The sequence below is a fragment of the Meles meles genome, chromosome 5, assembly GCF_922984935.1.
Source record: "Meles meles chromosome 5, mMelMel3.1 paternal haplotype, whole genome shotgun sequence".
NCBI classification, from domain to species: Eukaryota; Metazoa; Chordata; class Mammalia; order Carnivora; family Mustelidae; genus Meles; species Meles meles.
Window position 1 is genome coordinate 85,319,092 of NC_060070.1, and position 14,724 is coordinate 85,333,815.

The 14,724-nt window shown below is 38.7% G+C and overlaps 1 protein-coding gene across 2 annotated transcripts in view; it reads right to left on the bottom strand.

The window, feature by feature from the left end:
* STK38 (serine/threonine kinase 38) overlaps positions 1-14,724 on the bottom strand; it is a 42,456-nt gene that overhangs the window by 5,324 nt on the left and 22,408 nt on the right. For both annotated transcript variants that reach the window (XM_046005031.1, XM_046005030.1), the window contains exons 6-9: positions 12,809-12,932; positions 10,348-10,502; positions 5,879-5,981; positions 4,998-5,059 (exon numbers count right to left, since the gene is read on the bottom strand). In XM_046005031.1, coding sequence (XP_045860987.1) covers positions 4,998-5,059; positions 5,879-5,981; positions 10,348-10,502; positions 12,809-12,932 — 444 coding nt within the window. The remainder of the gene's footprint in view (positions 1-4,997; positions 5,060-5,878; positions 5,982-10,347; positions 10,503-12,808; positions 12,933-14,724) is intronic.

A 14,724-nucleotide genomic window follows, 5' to 3' on the forward strand; every position in this document is an offset into this window, starting at 1 on the left:
CAGGAGGGTGCCCAGAGTTCGTTCTAGAGACCAAAGGTTCCAAGCACCACCTACAGCTACCCACAAACCAACTGAGCAGGATACCCCATAGCTTCACGGCAAGACTGATTTGCCAGAGCACTTCCAAAACGAACAATAACGCTTGATCAGGGAGGCAAGAGACCCTTCTTCCTAAATACAGCCAAAGCCCATGGTCAATCAGGACAGAGGTATCCATCTTAACAACTTGTACCGTGATTTACTGAGCACCCAGTGAGTGAGTGCCCGGCTCCATACTTCTTATACACTTCGGAGCCTATTTTATCCTGACACAACTTAGCAAAGGACTTTACCAGCAGATAAAAAAAATCTGATGCCCAAAACAGCTTTGTTCACGGGCTCAGGACTAATTAAGTGTCAGAACCCAGTTTGAAAATGAAATACCTTGTCTAAATCATCCCTTTTTCTGTTATAAATATTCCTTGATTTGGCAAAGTCAGAAAGGGAAGCTTTATTATTATAAGTTACTCATATCCTATAGGTTAGAAATTTATGTCTATTTACCAAACATACTCATTTATATAAACAGTTCTTAGGGGAATCTTTTCTAAATTCAAGTAATCTACTCTCATATACCAGGATTACAATACTCAAAGCCTGCCAGTGTGCTCAGCATTTGGGGGTTTATCACATAGAAGGCTCTAATCTAATACTTTGACATTATAGAATTTCTAACATAAAAAAATAATACCTGTGTTGTCTTTTGAAAATGTTTATTACAGAATGCTGCAAACATACAGGAAAAAAAAACAACAGCATACAACACACGTATACCTATTGCCCATATTAAAGAGAGGTTAATCATCTGCCATATTTGTTGTAGATTAGTTTTTTTTTTTACACACAAAAAACTATAGGAACAATTAAAGCCATAGTCCCTTCCTCCTTCCCTACTGAAGTCAAAGCCACCCTGAAGTTGCTGTGCTATGCTTGTATGAAGATTTGTATAAATGGCATAATATTACTTCCTGAATATTTCCACTTTTAATAAAAGGTTTCACTTGGTACTCGTTAGTCTACAATGCTACAACTTCCGTTGACTCAACATTATGATTTTTCCATTTATTCAGGTAGCTCTGGTTCATCCATTTCACTGCTATACACGTACTCCATTATACAAATGTCACGATGTTTTGTTTTTTATCCATTCTCCTGTGGCTTCCAATGTCTCACTATGACAACACCTGAATAAACACTCCTGTGACCCCTTTTGGCCACTAGAGCAAGAATTTCTCTAAAGGATCTACCAGGAGGAATATCACTGGGTCTTGCATTATGAACATCTTCAACTTAGACATCTTCCAACTGTCCTCCAAAGTGTTTATACCTATTTAAACACTCCCTGTGGGGATGAGCTCCTGGTGTTTCATATCTCACCAACACCTGGCTCTGTCAGACTTTTTAATTTTTGCCAATCTGATGAATATGAAATGGAATCTTGCTGTTTTAATTTACATTTTCTTTATTTCTAGCAAGGTTGATCATGTATTCATTCACTGATTAGCCAGTCAGGTCTTTTTTCTCTGAATTCCAGTTCGGATCCTTTGCCCATTCGTTTTTTAGTTGCATTATCTTTTTTCTTACTGATTCGCAGGAATACTTTATGAATCCAGGGCATTAACCCTGATTCAGGACATAATCCTTTACATATTGGAAATAACTTCTCCCAGTGTGAAGATTATCATTTTTATTACAGTTTTTAAGTGCTGTAATATATGATATATACCAAAAAATGTGTAATTATCAAGTTATGAAGCGTAATAATGAATAACCATGAGTTCAACTAAAGAAATGAATCATTACTAATGTCATTAGAACTAAACATGCACTCCTCTCCCTTCCATCCTCTCGCCTTTCCTAACCCCTATGGTTCAATTTTGTTTATCATTCCTCTGCTTTTAAAAAGATATTTAATTTTGCCCCACATCTGTCTCTAAATGAGATCTTAGCTTTATTTTGGGCTTTGCAATTTGGATCATTCTACATGCAGTCTTCCGCTCCTTGATTTTTTTCTTCTCAACATTTTGTTCCTGAAATTGATCCATGATGTTCCATGTAGCTATAGATCAATTCCTTTCACTGCTGTAAAATATTCTACCCCACAGTGTAACCATTTTCTGTCAGTAGGACACAGGGTTATTTCCAGTTTTTTGTTATTACAAAAATGTAATAAACATTCTTATACATGGCTCCTGGTTCACAAGTGCAAATTTTTTCAGACCATATGACTATGGGTAGAACCGCTGGGTTGTAGGGTATGTACATGAACTATAACATAATTCCAAAGTAGCAGGACCATATATGGCTTATCATTTGTTTATGTCTTTCCATATATAAAGGGGTTTTTTTCTTTAAAGTAAAATCAAATTTTCCTTTATGATTTGTACTTCTTGTATCTTAATGTTTTTTAAAAATCCTTCCTTACTCCAAGATCACCCTTTCAAGATCACCCTATACTTTCCTCCAAAATTTTTAAATTTTTGAAGTTTTTTTTAAGTTTTTTTATTTTATTATTTTTATTTTTCCATCTACAACTTATTTTTGTATATACTATAAAGTAGGAATCCATTTTTTCCATAATACAAGTATCAATTGTTATTTTTAAAGCTTTAAAGTCTGAGACATGGACTATGCTCTCCAAGAAGTATATTCATTCTAATCATAAAGGTTAAGAAACTATAGAAACCCCTCAATTTAGAAATTAGATTTATTCCAGCAAAGCTGAATGTTAAATAGATCTTATTTGTTAAAAAAAATTCTATTATAAAACCAGAGACTGGGGCACCTGGCTGGCTCAGTCAGTAGAACATGCAACTCCTGATCCTGGGGTTGTGAGTTTCAAGCCCCATACTGGGCACAGAAATTACTTTACATAAGTAAATAAATAAATAAGCACTGTGGCCAAAGGTTAACTCTTGGCTTGCTTTAAAATTTTTTTTTAAAAATCAGGATTCCTTACCTTTTGTTAGCTTCCAAAACACAGGTAAATATCAGTTTCCCAATAATGCAGGAGCTATTGTTTGAGAAACAGTATCTTCAGTGGAGAGTCTCAACCTTTACTGTACAGTAAAATCACCCAGAGTCCTTTCAAAAAATCAGATACCCAAATTATATACCCCAAACCAACTGAATCTATCTCTGGGAGTAAGACCCAGGCATCAATAGGTTCTAAAGCCCCGCAGGTGATTCTGATGTGCAGCCAAGGCTAAGATTTACTACTCAATGGAGAGACGTAATAGAAGCATCTGACCAAATTTGTTCCTGACATATTACCTCAATACGCTATGTAAACAGTTTTTCAACACATATAGAATTCAGACACTTAAAGAGTATCAGAGTCCCTAAGGAAAGGAGACTCTGATGTGTCTGACTATATCAAGCTTAAGTATCTCCAAGTTCACATGAGAAAAAGATATCCATGATGAATTTCAGTTACTACATCTCCAGAAGTGTTTGGTTTAAGATAATGCCTCTCCCAAGGCTCAGGCTGACTAAAAAAATCATTATACTCAAAACAGAGTCTGGTATGAGACCCACTGATGGGCTTAAAAAATGGAAGCCTTTCTTTTGATGCTTTCTTAAACAACCTATAGGCATCCATTTCCACCAGGAAAGACAGCTACTTCCCAGTGACCTACTCACTGAGTTATTAAAGATACTACAGAGAACTCTAGTTCAGTATTTGACTAGGAAGTCTGACTGAAATACAGTATTTGGCAAACCCACCAAGTTACTACTGCATACACCAACAAACAGAAAGTGCCACCATTTCTAGATGATACATGTACATGACCATCACTCTGAACTAGCCATCATCTTCCATGCCTGCTGTTCTTGCTTTCTACACCTAACTGTTAGCTTCGCTTTACCGTCATTTATTCCATCCACTATGGGTTTCTAGCAAAACCCAAGTATGTGGTGATATACATTTCTATTATCTCTGGTCTATAATTTTCCAATAACTAGACACTGGGACACACAGATTATACTTCAGATATAAACCAATGAATCAGAATAAAAGTCTGCTTAGAAAGCAATATTTCACTGGTGAATTTGTACTATTTAAATAACTTCCAAAGTATCATCAAGGTAAATGCAGTAATGATAATTATTTTTAGGCTTGTAGGGCATAATGTTATATGTACATACTTAAATACTTATAAAGTTAAAAGCACTTTCCTTAAATTTCTCTCCAGTTTTTATCACCAAGTTCTCTTTTCCACCACAAAGGAGGAAAGGGTGGGGCAGGTGAACTGAAGTCTTGACTCCCACAAGTGAATCGAAATTTTAAAAGTTTGAGAACCACTGCCTTAAAGCTCTGGGTAAGGTGTCTGTAACTAAGTTTCATCTTGCGAGACCTCCAGTTTAAGTATGTCTCCTTTAGGGGCACCTGGGTGGCTCAGTGGGTTAAAGCCTCTGCCTTCGGTTCAGGTCATGATCCCAATTGTTCTGGGATGGAGCCCCGCATCCGGCTCTCTGCTCAGCAGGAAGCATGCTTCCTCCTCTCTCTCTGCCTGCCTCTCTGCCTACTTGTGATCTCTATCTGTCAAATAAATACATAAAATCTTTAAAAAAAAAAAAATATATATATATATACGTATATATATATATATATACGTATATATATATATATATATATATATATATATATCTCCTTTACAACACCATAAAAATAGGGAACAGGTGGAATAGGAAGGAAAGGGGTTGTCACCAAAGTAAAGGATCAGAATGAAGTCCTCCATTAAAATATCACAATCAAAACAACCTAATATTATCTTCCCTCCTTCAAAAGATCACCTTTGGTGCCACTGGCAGTGTGACAGTGTTCTATTAAGGTAATCTTAAAAGCAAGGAATAGATATGCTGTAAACACTTGTTGAATGCAAATTCATGTACCTATTTTTTAAATTTATTCAGACTCCGTTTGTAGCATTTAAGAAGCCACAGATATTACTTACTAGCTGACGTCTATTTCTTTTCCAGGTTTCTGCTTTCCTTTTGGAATTCATGTTCTGGAAAGCTAAAAGCAAAGAGAACAAGTCCCAATCAAAGTTTAAACAGGTATGTTTACTACTTTTTTAGGCTCTGGGTCAAGCCACATGAGATCTTAAAAGTCTTATTTTTCTGCCCATACATTAGTAACTCTAGATAACATACTTCCCAGCAAGTCTGTAAACCCAAATCAAAGGCATGGGAGCATTAGCTCAAGAATCACAAAGTCATGTGGGTCATGTGGCCAGAAAACATTCATCAGAATTACAGGACTACAGTTTCATCAGCAGCAAAGGTCCCAAACTGGACCTAAGACACTGATAATTTCTCAAAATTACCATCAAGTAATTTCCATGAGTAATAACTGGTCCATATTCAGAGACTTCAGAATTAAAATACATTTTTGGTATAAGTTACTCCAGGATGAACTGCAATTATACTACATAGTTTCAATGGTTTCACAGTGCTGGAGTGAAAATAACACTTACAAAGATCAATTTCTTTCTGCCATGACAGAAAGAAGCACTTAGGATAAATCTAATCTGAAGTTGGTCCCAGGACTTGTTCCTCCACTTCCACTTGCCTACCCTATATTCATCCCCAGTAACCTTCTCAGAGCAGAGTTCCTAAAACGGCTCTTTTCAACATCTGCCTCAATATATCTGGTAGCACTCATCTCCCTCATCCTACAATAAAAACCACAGGCACACCTGGGAGGATACTTTTATTCTCTAGACTCATGCTGTGAGAATCTCCTAATCCATCCCGCATATTTTGGTTACCACGGGTACAGCTCTTTCAGGCCCAGGTAAGGGATAAAAAGGCTAACACCACTGTTTATACTTACTGAAATCACTGGGGAGGCTATGGTTCAGGTTCCTGTAAAATTCTGTCCTGTGTGCTTTTTTCAGTCCTGTACAAAGGCCAAAGTCAGAAAGTTTCACATGGCCCTGTGGGGAAGAAGAAACAAGGTAATGGATGAAGATTCAGGAATGGGGAACAGACATTATACTCTCAGGCCCCTTCCAGTATCCATTACAGATCCAGAGTATGCTCTCTCTTTTTAATTTGTTTATAGGGAAAAATAAATAAAAAATCAAATTTTAAAAGATCCTATTATACTAAATACTACAAATAAAAGTATTTCAATTTTTACATATTACCTTTTTATCCAAATATAAATTTCCCAACAGTTTGAACCCTCCATGGCATTTGAAGATACTTCCACGACTTTTTTTTTTTAAGATTTTATTTATTCATTTGACAGAGAGAGCACAAGCAAGGGGAGCAGGAGGCAGAGGGAGAGGGAGAAGCAGACTCCTCAGTGAGCAGAGCCCCATGTGGGCTCTACCCCTCTACCCCAGGACCCTGGGATCATGACCAGAGCCAAAAGCAGACGCTTAACTGACTGAGCCACCCAGACTCCCCCCACCTTTTTTTTTTAAAGTAGGCTTCATACTCAGCATGGAGCTCAATGTGGAGCTTGCACTCAAGACCTGAGCTGAGATCAAGAGTCAGACTCTTAACCAACTGAACCACCTAGGTGCCCCCTCTTTTATTATTTCTTAAACTCATTCACTCAGATAGTCCTGTGTTTCTACATGGTTTTCAAAATCACCATTTTTAATGTCTACATAATATTCAAATGACTGAGGGGGTGCCTTCAGCTCAGGTTATGATCCCATTCTGGGATCCAGCCCCATGTCCCTGCTCAGCCGGGCGTCTGCTTCTCCCTCCCTCTGCTCTTGCACTCACGTGCTCTCTCTCTCTTCCTCCCTGTCAAATAAAATCTTTTAAAAAAATTTCAAATGACTTAGCACATCATTTTTTACCTAACCATCGTCTGGATGCTTATTCCATTTCGAATTCTTCACTCTCATATAATGTGGATTGTAAGGACCCCTGTGATAGAGTTTGTGTTCCCAACCCTAACCATGCGAGGTACAGAGGATAGTCTCAATAAATGACTGAAAAATAATGAGTAAATGAACAAATTTTTGTTCATGTAACTTCACCTCTTAAATTGTTTCTTTATGATATAGCCCAAGAAATAAATTATTTCAAAGACAGAGAATCAATGTTATTGCATAGTTCCTGACAAATGTTGCTATACTGTATTTTAATCTTAAGTGTCTGGCTTTATCAGCCTCTTCAAGGAACACTTACACCTTCTCTGAGCCAGGCCTCATGTTTTAAATGTGTCGTCTCATTTATAACTCTTAAGTCACACTTCAATGACACAGACTCATTAAATGGCTTGCTGGTGAAATGGCAGAACCAAAGCCAGAAATCAATTCAAGTTCCATTTCTCCAAACCAGGATTACCTACCCTTTCCAACCCCCTGATCTCATCTGGAAAATGGAAATAATGGTATCTTCCTGGCAGGAAGGATGAGAATTAATGCATATAAGGCTCCTAACCTAGTGCCTGGCACATAAGCAGTCCTGAGGAAGAGGCAGGTGTTCTCGGGGTGATGAAATTTCAAGTAGATAAGGAAGTAAAGCAAAAAATACAGGAGGAAATCCTCATGCTCAGGGATCTACACTGTTCAAGATCGCACAATTAGAAGTGGTGTGGCCAAGGTTTAAATCCCAGTGACTTCAACATCTGTGGTCTTTCCATACCACATTCCTTCAGGACAATCCTTAGGCCTTAACATATAAACTTCTCAGGATAGAGAAGGAAGCTACAGAAGCACTGCCCTGAAGGGTGAGGTTTTATATTGTTTCACTATACAGAAATCCCATTAGGTTTGGCAGTGTGTGTGTGTGTGTGTGTGTGTGTGTGTGTGTGTGTGTGTGTACACACGTGCATGCACAACAAAGTAAACAGCCAAACAAAGACAGCTTTGAGCTTGCTAACCTGGCATCATTTTTTTCATATCTGCAAATAACTTGTTGTACAAGTCAAGGAACAGAATTTAATGCCAGTTCTCAAAACTAGACTTCACCTGGACACCTCCAAGAAAGGTATGTGTCTTAAAAAGCAGTACCTGAAGCAAATGCTATTCAAGCCTACATTCTCAGGGAATTCTGCAGCTATTCTAAGTATGCAGCAGGAACTCAAAACATCTAATTTCACTTCTAGAATCCGTATAGCTGAACACCTAAATAAGCTTGCTTGTAAGAACATTTTTCTACAAGTCTGGGCTAGCAACTTGTAGACAGCGAATGTGCACCTAAAAGGGCTCCCGACTTCTCAGCCACACTGAGGCCCCAAGTTCTTTGCCTTCCAAGATGTTTGCTGGACGCTTTGGAGAACAGTGTGGAGATTCCTCAAGAAATTAAAAATAGAGCTTCCCTATGACCCTGCAATTGCACTACTGGGTATTTACCCCAAAGATACAGATGTAGTGAAAAGAAGGGCCATCTGTACCCCAATGTTTATAGCAGCAATGGCCACGGTCGCCGGACTGTGGAAAGAACCAAGATGCCCTTCAACAGACGAATGGATAAGGAAGATGTGGTCCATATACACGATGGAGTATTATGCCTCCATCAGAAAGGATGAATACCCAACTTTTGTAGCAGGTACAAAAGTACGGACGGGACTGGAAGAGATTATGCTGTGTGAAATAAGTCAAGCAGAGAGAGTCAATTATCATATGGTTTCACTTATTTGTGGAGCGTAACAAATAACATGGAGGACATGGAGAGATGGGGAGGAGAGGGGAGTGAGGGAAATTGGAGGGGGAGGTGAACCATGAGAGACTATGGACTCTGAAAAACAACCTGAGGGTCTAGAAGGGGCGGGGGGGGTGGGAGGTTGGGGGAACAAGGTGGTGGGTATTAGTGAGGGCACGTATTGCATGGAGCACTGGGTATGGTGCAAAAACAATGAACACTGTTATGCTGAAAAGAAATATAAATAAATAAATCTGAGAAAAAAAGAAAAAGAAAAAAAAAAGATGTTTGCTGGACCTCCACATAGATTATGGGGTTCAACTAAGCCCGCTCTAAGACACCCAGAGTACAGGACCAGGGCATCTGAACCCAACCACATGAAGTAGGGACACAGCTCTATTAAAAGTATATCTGAACATAATGACATAGAAAATTAATTTTATATACATTAACATTTTAAAAGCAGAATATCAAGCTACTTTTAGGATATTAACTGTATATAAATTATAAACACAAAGAGAAGAGGTACTGAAGATATTGTACCAAAATAGTAGCTATCTTCGAATGATGGGGTTATTAGGTATTTTTCTTCTTTATAACTCTTTATACTGTTCAAATTTTCTACTATGTATACACATTATTCTTATGAAGAAAAAAACTACTAACCAGAAATTATTTGGTAAATCTCCTGCCACCTCGAAATAGAAAGATAAAATTTTTTTAAAGAAAATATACCAAAAGCTCAGGTTTCTCAAAGATCACAAGCAAATTATCAAAAGGCAGCACTGAGCTGGCTCAGTCAGTAGAGCATGTGACTCTAGATATCGGGGCCATGAGTTTGAACCCCACAGTGGGTGTAGAGATTACTTAAATAAATACAACTTTTTTAAAAATGGCAATAAAGAAAAGTATCCTAAGAATTAAATTTACTGTTCTATAAAAGAAAAGTTCAGTCCAGACAACAATTCTGTGTAACAGAACATAACATCCTAAAATTTTAGAGCTGGAAGGGACTCTGGAGCTTCTCTGGATCAATATATTCACTTTACAGATACATGAGGTCTCGACAGTGGGGAGACTTGCCAAGGAGCAGCCAGCAATCTAGCAGCACAGGGATTCTCTTCTTATTTGCTGTGAGTTTAAGAACCAAGCAAGTGAACTCATTTCCATGTCTAAAGAAAAATACAACAGGACCAGTACAGAGGTTGAGCATGACTCTTCTTTAAGCAGAGGGCAAATGATCTGGAACCCGAACTTTGGGACAGACTGCTGTTGTTGTTTTTGTTTGCCTTACTTCCTGTTTCTTGGCTAGGTTCCTCAACTAATAAGGTTGCCCAACAGAGGGGTTCCCAATAGGTGATGTATTAGTAGAGTTAATTATATGCTAGGAAAAGATAACTATCTTTGGCTTTATTATAAAATAAGCTTCTAAATCAATTTTCCTCTTAATCGTTTTCAAAAATGTCCTTTATTATTAAGAAGAATGTTCAATCAAATTATAGAGTCATACGCCTTTCAGAGAAGGGAAGTAACAGCAAACTTACCTGTAAAAAAAAAAAGAGAGAGAGAAAGAAGAATATACAAGGCAGTTCCTGCCTCCCTTACTACGATTACAAGTGGGACAGGTGTGAAAGCAGAGACTGCTCAGAAGAGGAAACACACATCAAGCATGCTTTTCTCCTAGCACAGTACCTTGCTGTCCAGGAGAAGGTTGTCTGGCTTGATGTCTCTGTGGATGAATCCAAGTTGGTGAATGGAGTCTATGGCTAATACTGTTTCTGCTATATAAAACTGAGTCTCCTCTTCTGTCAGGGTATCTTTCTTCATTAATAGGGTCATCATGTCCCCTGGAAACAAGAAGACACAAGCCACCATACACACACACACACACACAAACACACACACACGACAATATATGAATAAGTGTCAGTTTTTCAGATAGGTCTTCCCTATCTGCCTACATAAGGCAGTGCTAAACAGGCCTCTTCTGTGTTCCAGAAACTGACCCCACACTGCCATTATGGGTGGAAATGGGAAGTAGTCTCTAACACTTAAAGGTAAAATTCACAGCCACAGAGAGCAAAAGGCTTTTAACCTAATCTGATGCTGACCACTGAGCAGTGATTTCCACCGCACTTAGGAGAGAGAAAAAGGATATTTCTTTCTCTCTTACACACACACACACACACACACACACGCACACGCACACTTTGCTTAGGGTAATTTTTTGAACTTGGGGGAAAAATTGCTTTATTTTTCACTTTGCCTGCGAACTTCTCTATCCCTAGAACCAAATGGCATTTCCACATAGGTTATACTGCCCTGTTGTAGACAGAGGCCAAAATGCCAAACAAACACTAAATATATGAGGAGGCAGAAAACAAGTTCTCCAGTCTCTACCTACAAAACACTTGAACATAAACAAAAAGATAGGATTTAGGTAGCAGAGCGTAAGTCAACAAAAACTAAAAAGGAACTGAAAATACTATCTCCTGGGATATGTAATGGCTGCCTTCCCAAGTACAGAGTGAACACCTCCCAAGATCAGTGGAGTTTTTTCTCCAGTGTTTTATTATAGGTAGTTAAATATACACCAATAGGCTTTATGCAACTTTTATGACACAATTATCAGTACTCTAGCAGTTAAAAGGTAAACTCCTGAGTTTTCTACAAAGTCAAAATTTAACTATTTCTGCTTAATACCAGCAACATAAAATGGCGAAAAAAAAAGATTCTGATCCTAACTCAATGGTCAGACAAAAGCAAAGAAAATATGTATAAGAAGTTTAAAGCTAAGAGAAACACGAAAGATTCAGTTTAGATTCCATATAAAGCCATTTATAGTCAGAAAACAGGAAAAAGAGAAAGAAACCTCTGCTTTTAATAGAGCATCATGCTGTTTTTTTTTTTTTAATTTCATTTATAACTTCGGGGGAATTTTTTTATATTCCTGGAAAAAAGGGGTATTTTAACACTCAAGCAAAACTCAAACCATTTATTAAAACGCTCTCTTTTTTTGACCCAAGACTTAAAAAAAAAGGATTCTCTAATCACTTCTGGCAGCTACATATTCAATCTGGAGGCACACCAGAGACATGGGGTGGTGCACTCAGGCCAGCTCTAGGGTAGCTGTGTGGCCTTAGCGCTGTGGCCCAGGAGAGTAGCGGTGGCCTCACCTGTGCGAGTCTGCCCAGATGATCAGAGAGCTCAAGGCAGATGGTCTATGGCTCTGCAGGCCAGCTCCACCGAGTGCAAAGGGCAGGGTCCAGGAGACATGAGGAGCTATGGAAGATGGAGCATGTAAGGCTCGAGGAGACATGTGTCGAGGGGCTGGAGACTGAGCCGGTTCTTATTCCTATTTAAGAACTGGCATCTAAATGTTCAAAAGTTTCTCCTCATTCTACCACAGACTCTTTCCTAACTTGCATTTTAACTGTTCCTTAAAAATTGATGACCCTAGATCTAAAGAAAGGTTATCACAGGATAAAAATATTATGCTACAGTTGTATTTGCTTTGTTACAGAACCAAAAAGAGAAAAAGTTTTCTTTTTTTTCTCCCCACCAGGGTTTGCTCACAGCTCATCTGCTCACTTGCAAACAGACTGTGTTCCCCAGAACAGATGGTATGTTCTGTTATGGGTTCGCTTTGGAGCAGTCTTAGGAGATACACATGCTGAGTTATGTAAAACTTGAAATCTTAGAAATGAGAAACTGTTTCTGGCTACTAATATAGGTAATGAGAAAGTCACTCCTTATTAATACAAGTTACAGAAAAAGAAACAAAAAAATTTGAAGCAAAGAATGTAATAGCTTCAATTTGGTCACCTGGGTAATTGATTATACATGATTCCCACTGACAGGAGAGCAGGCAGAGTCCCTATTTTATTCCTATATATTGAAAAAGAAAAAGAAAAGAAAGAAATGTCCATCTGAAATCATGAGAATGAATGAGAAGGTTACTTTTATGGCACTAAGAATTGTAGAAAGGCACCCCAGCACAAGACAGGTTACTGACCTCCTTTACAACCTAAAAAAGATACAGAAAGCAACTTTGTGAGCACGGTTAAAAGTAGAAAGGAGGGTTAATTGACGTGAGAGAGAGAGAAACCACAGAACAAAAAGGAAAAATGACCTTTCATCGTCAAGTAATTACCTCCAGGCAGGAACTCCATGATTAGGTAGAGGTTTAGCTTATCCTGAAAACTATAGAACATTTTCACAACCCACAAACTGTCTGCCTCCACTAGAATGTCACGCTCCGCACGAATGTGGCCAACCTGGAGGTATACGCATTTGATTAATGACAAGCCTTGCTCTGCTTTATTCGACTGTATATTTGTTTAAACAATTTAAATACTGTTTGAGTATTAAATTGTGATGACGTAAAAGATCTAATTTGTGCTCAAGCAAACGTATGAACTCAAAACGGAAAACATTTGACTTGAAGGTATTCAGTCATGAACACCTGAGTGATGAAAGGCTTAAAAAAATAACACAATGAATGGCTGTAATGCAAACGGCAACTTTTGCAGTGCTAGAAATTGAACCTCTGATTAGTTAAAACTACCATTCTTTGGCACAGCTTTTTGTCCCAATAACCTTTTAAGACAAAAAGAAGTCCCCGAGGTGAGACTCTCTAAACAAGTGTTGCCTTGGGTCTGCAAGGTTATCTGCAAGGACAGCACCCTGGTTGACAGTTCTGGAACACTACTCCACACCACTGGGTTCACTGCTCACACAGAGTAAGTGCTCAGTTCTTACAGAATTGAATATAAGAACATCTAAGAGAAGTTACGGATTCAAATTTCTGGTATTTCCAGTTTTCTACTTTACAAACTATCTAGCTAAGGAGTCCAAGTTGCCAAAAATTTGGGAGAACTGGCAGAATTACTTCATTACAATAATATTTTATTATCAAATTTATCTTATCTACTTTAAATATGTAATAGTAATCAAAACACTGCTGCATGTTATCAAATCCCAACCCCTCCTTACATAAGTGTCATAAGTTACGGGGTTCATCCATGTCTATGTTTATTAAGACCCAGTTCAATCCTTGAGTAGAGGTTTTGCTCTTAACATACGCTGCAGGGCTTGAGTTCTCCTCTATGTTTAGAGGTGAAGATGTACTAAAGCTCACAAACTGGCCCTTCTGTGGCAAACTCAGCCCCTGGTTGTTGTTTTATTTGCTACGATGTTCTATATGCTTGCTTGTTTTATTGGAATCTCTTTGGCAAAGTCAGGCACTCGCTCTTCCTGTTGGACGCAGCTCCCAGCCCTCTCCCATCTTACAAATAAGCTGCCTTATTCTTTCTGCAAGCCCCAGGGCACTTGAGTTTACAGATTTCCGTTCCAAGGCTCTACTAAAATTGTTTAGGAACTTTTTAAATAGTTTCAATGTTGCAGAAAATTTCCATTTTGTACATCTCAACTTAGGGTCCAAGGGTGGGAAAATGGAAGAAAAGGGTGGTAAGGAACAGTGTTAGGAAATCAGGAAGAAGCTGAGTAAGGGTAGATGCTTCTCCTCAGCTTTCATACAGAAGCAAAGTTTTGGGAAACAGTAATGCCACCTGCTCGACTGCAGCTGAGGCCAGGCCCCAGGCATTAGCGGACATGAAGACCATACAAGTCAAACTCCACCTGCCTCTGCACTCCTGGCTGCAGAGAAGGCCTTTACTTGTCCCAGGGAGCCAAAGAAAAGGGGAGGGACTACTACTACCACTCAACAGTCACCCTGGAGGACAGAATGGTGACTGCCACATTCTCTGTTTGCCAAGGGGAAAGCTCTAGGTCACCTGTGCATACCTTGCCCTTCTCTCCTGGGGCTGAAACAGCAGCTAGGAACCTCAAGAGTAGAGTGGAGTCAGGTAAATAGAGAGTCAGGTAGGGAAGAACCAGAGGTGCAACTCACATCAGAGGCTCCCTTTCCCTGTTCTGTAAGTATTTAAGGGGGTAGGGAGCTATATGCTAGCTGCTCCCCTAAGTGCTAGAAAAGCAAAGATAAAAGTCCATATGTTGTCCCATCCTAATATGATATTGGCATTACAACTGGAGGTTTTTCCTTTGCAA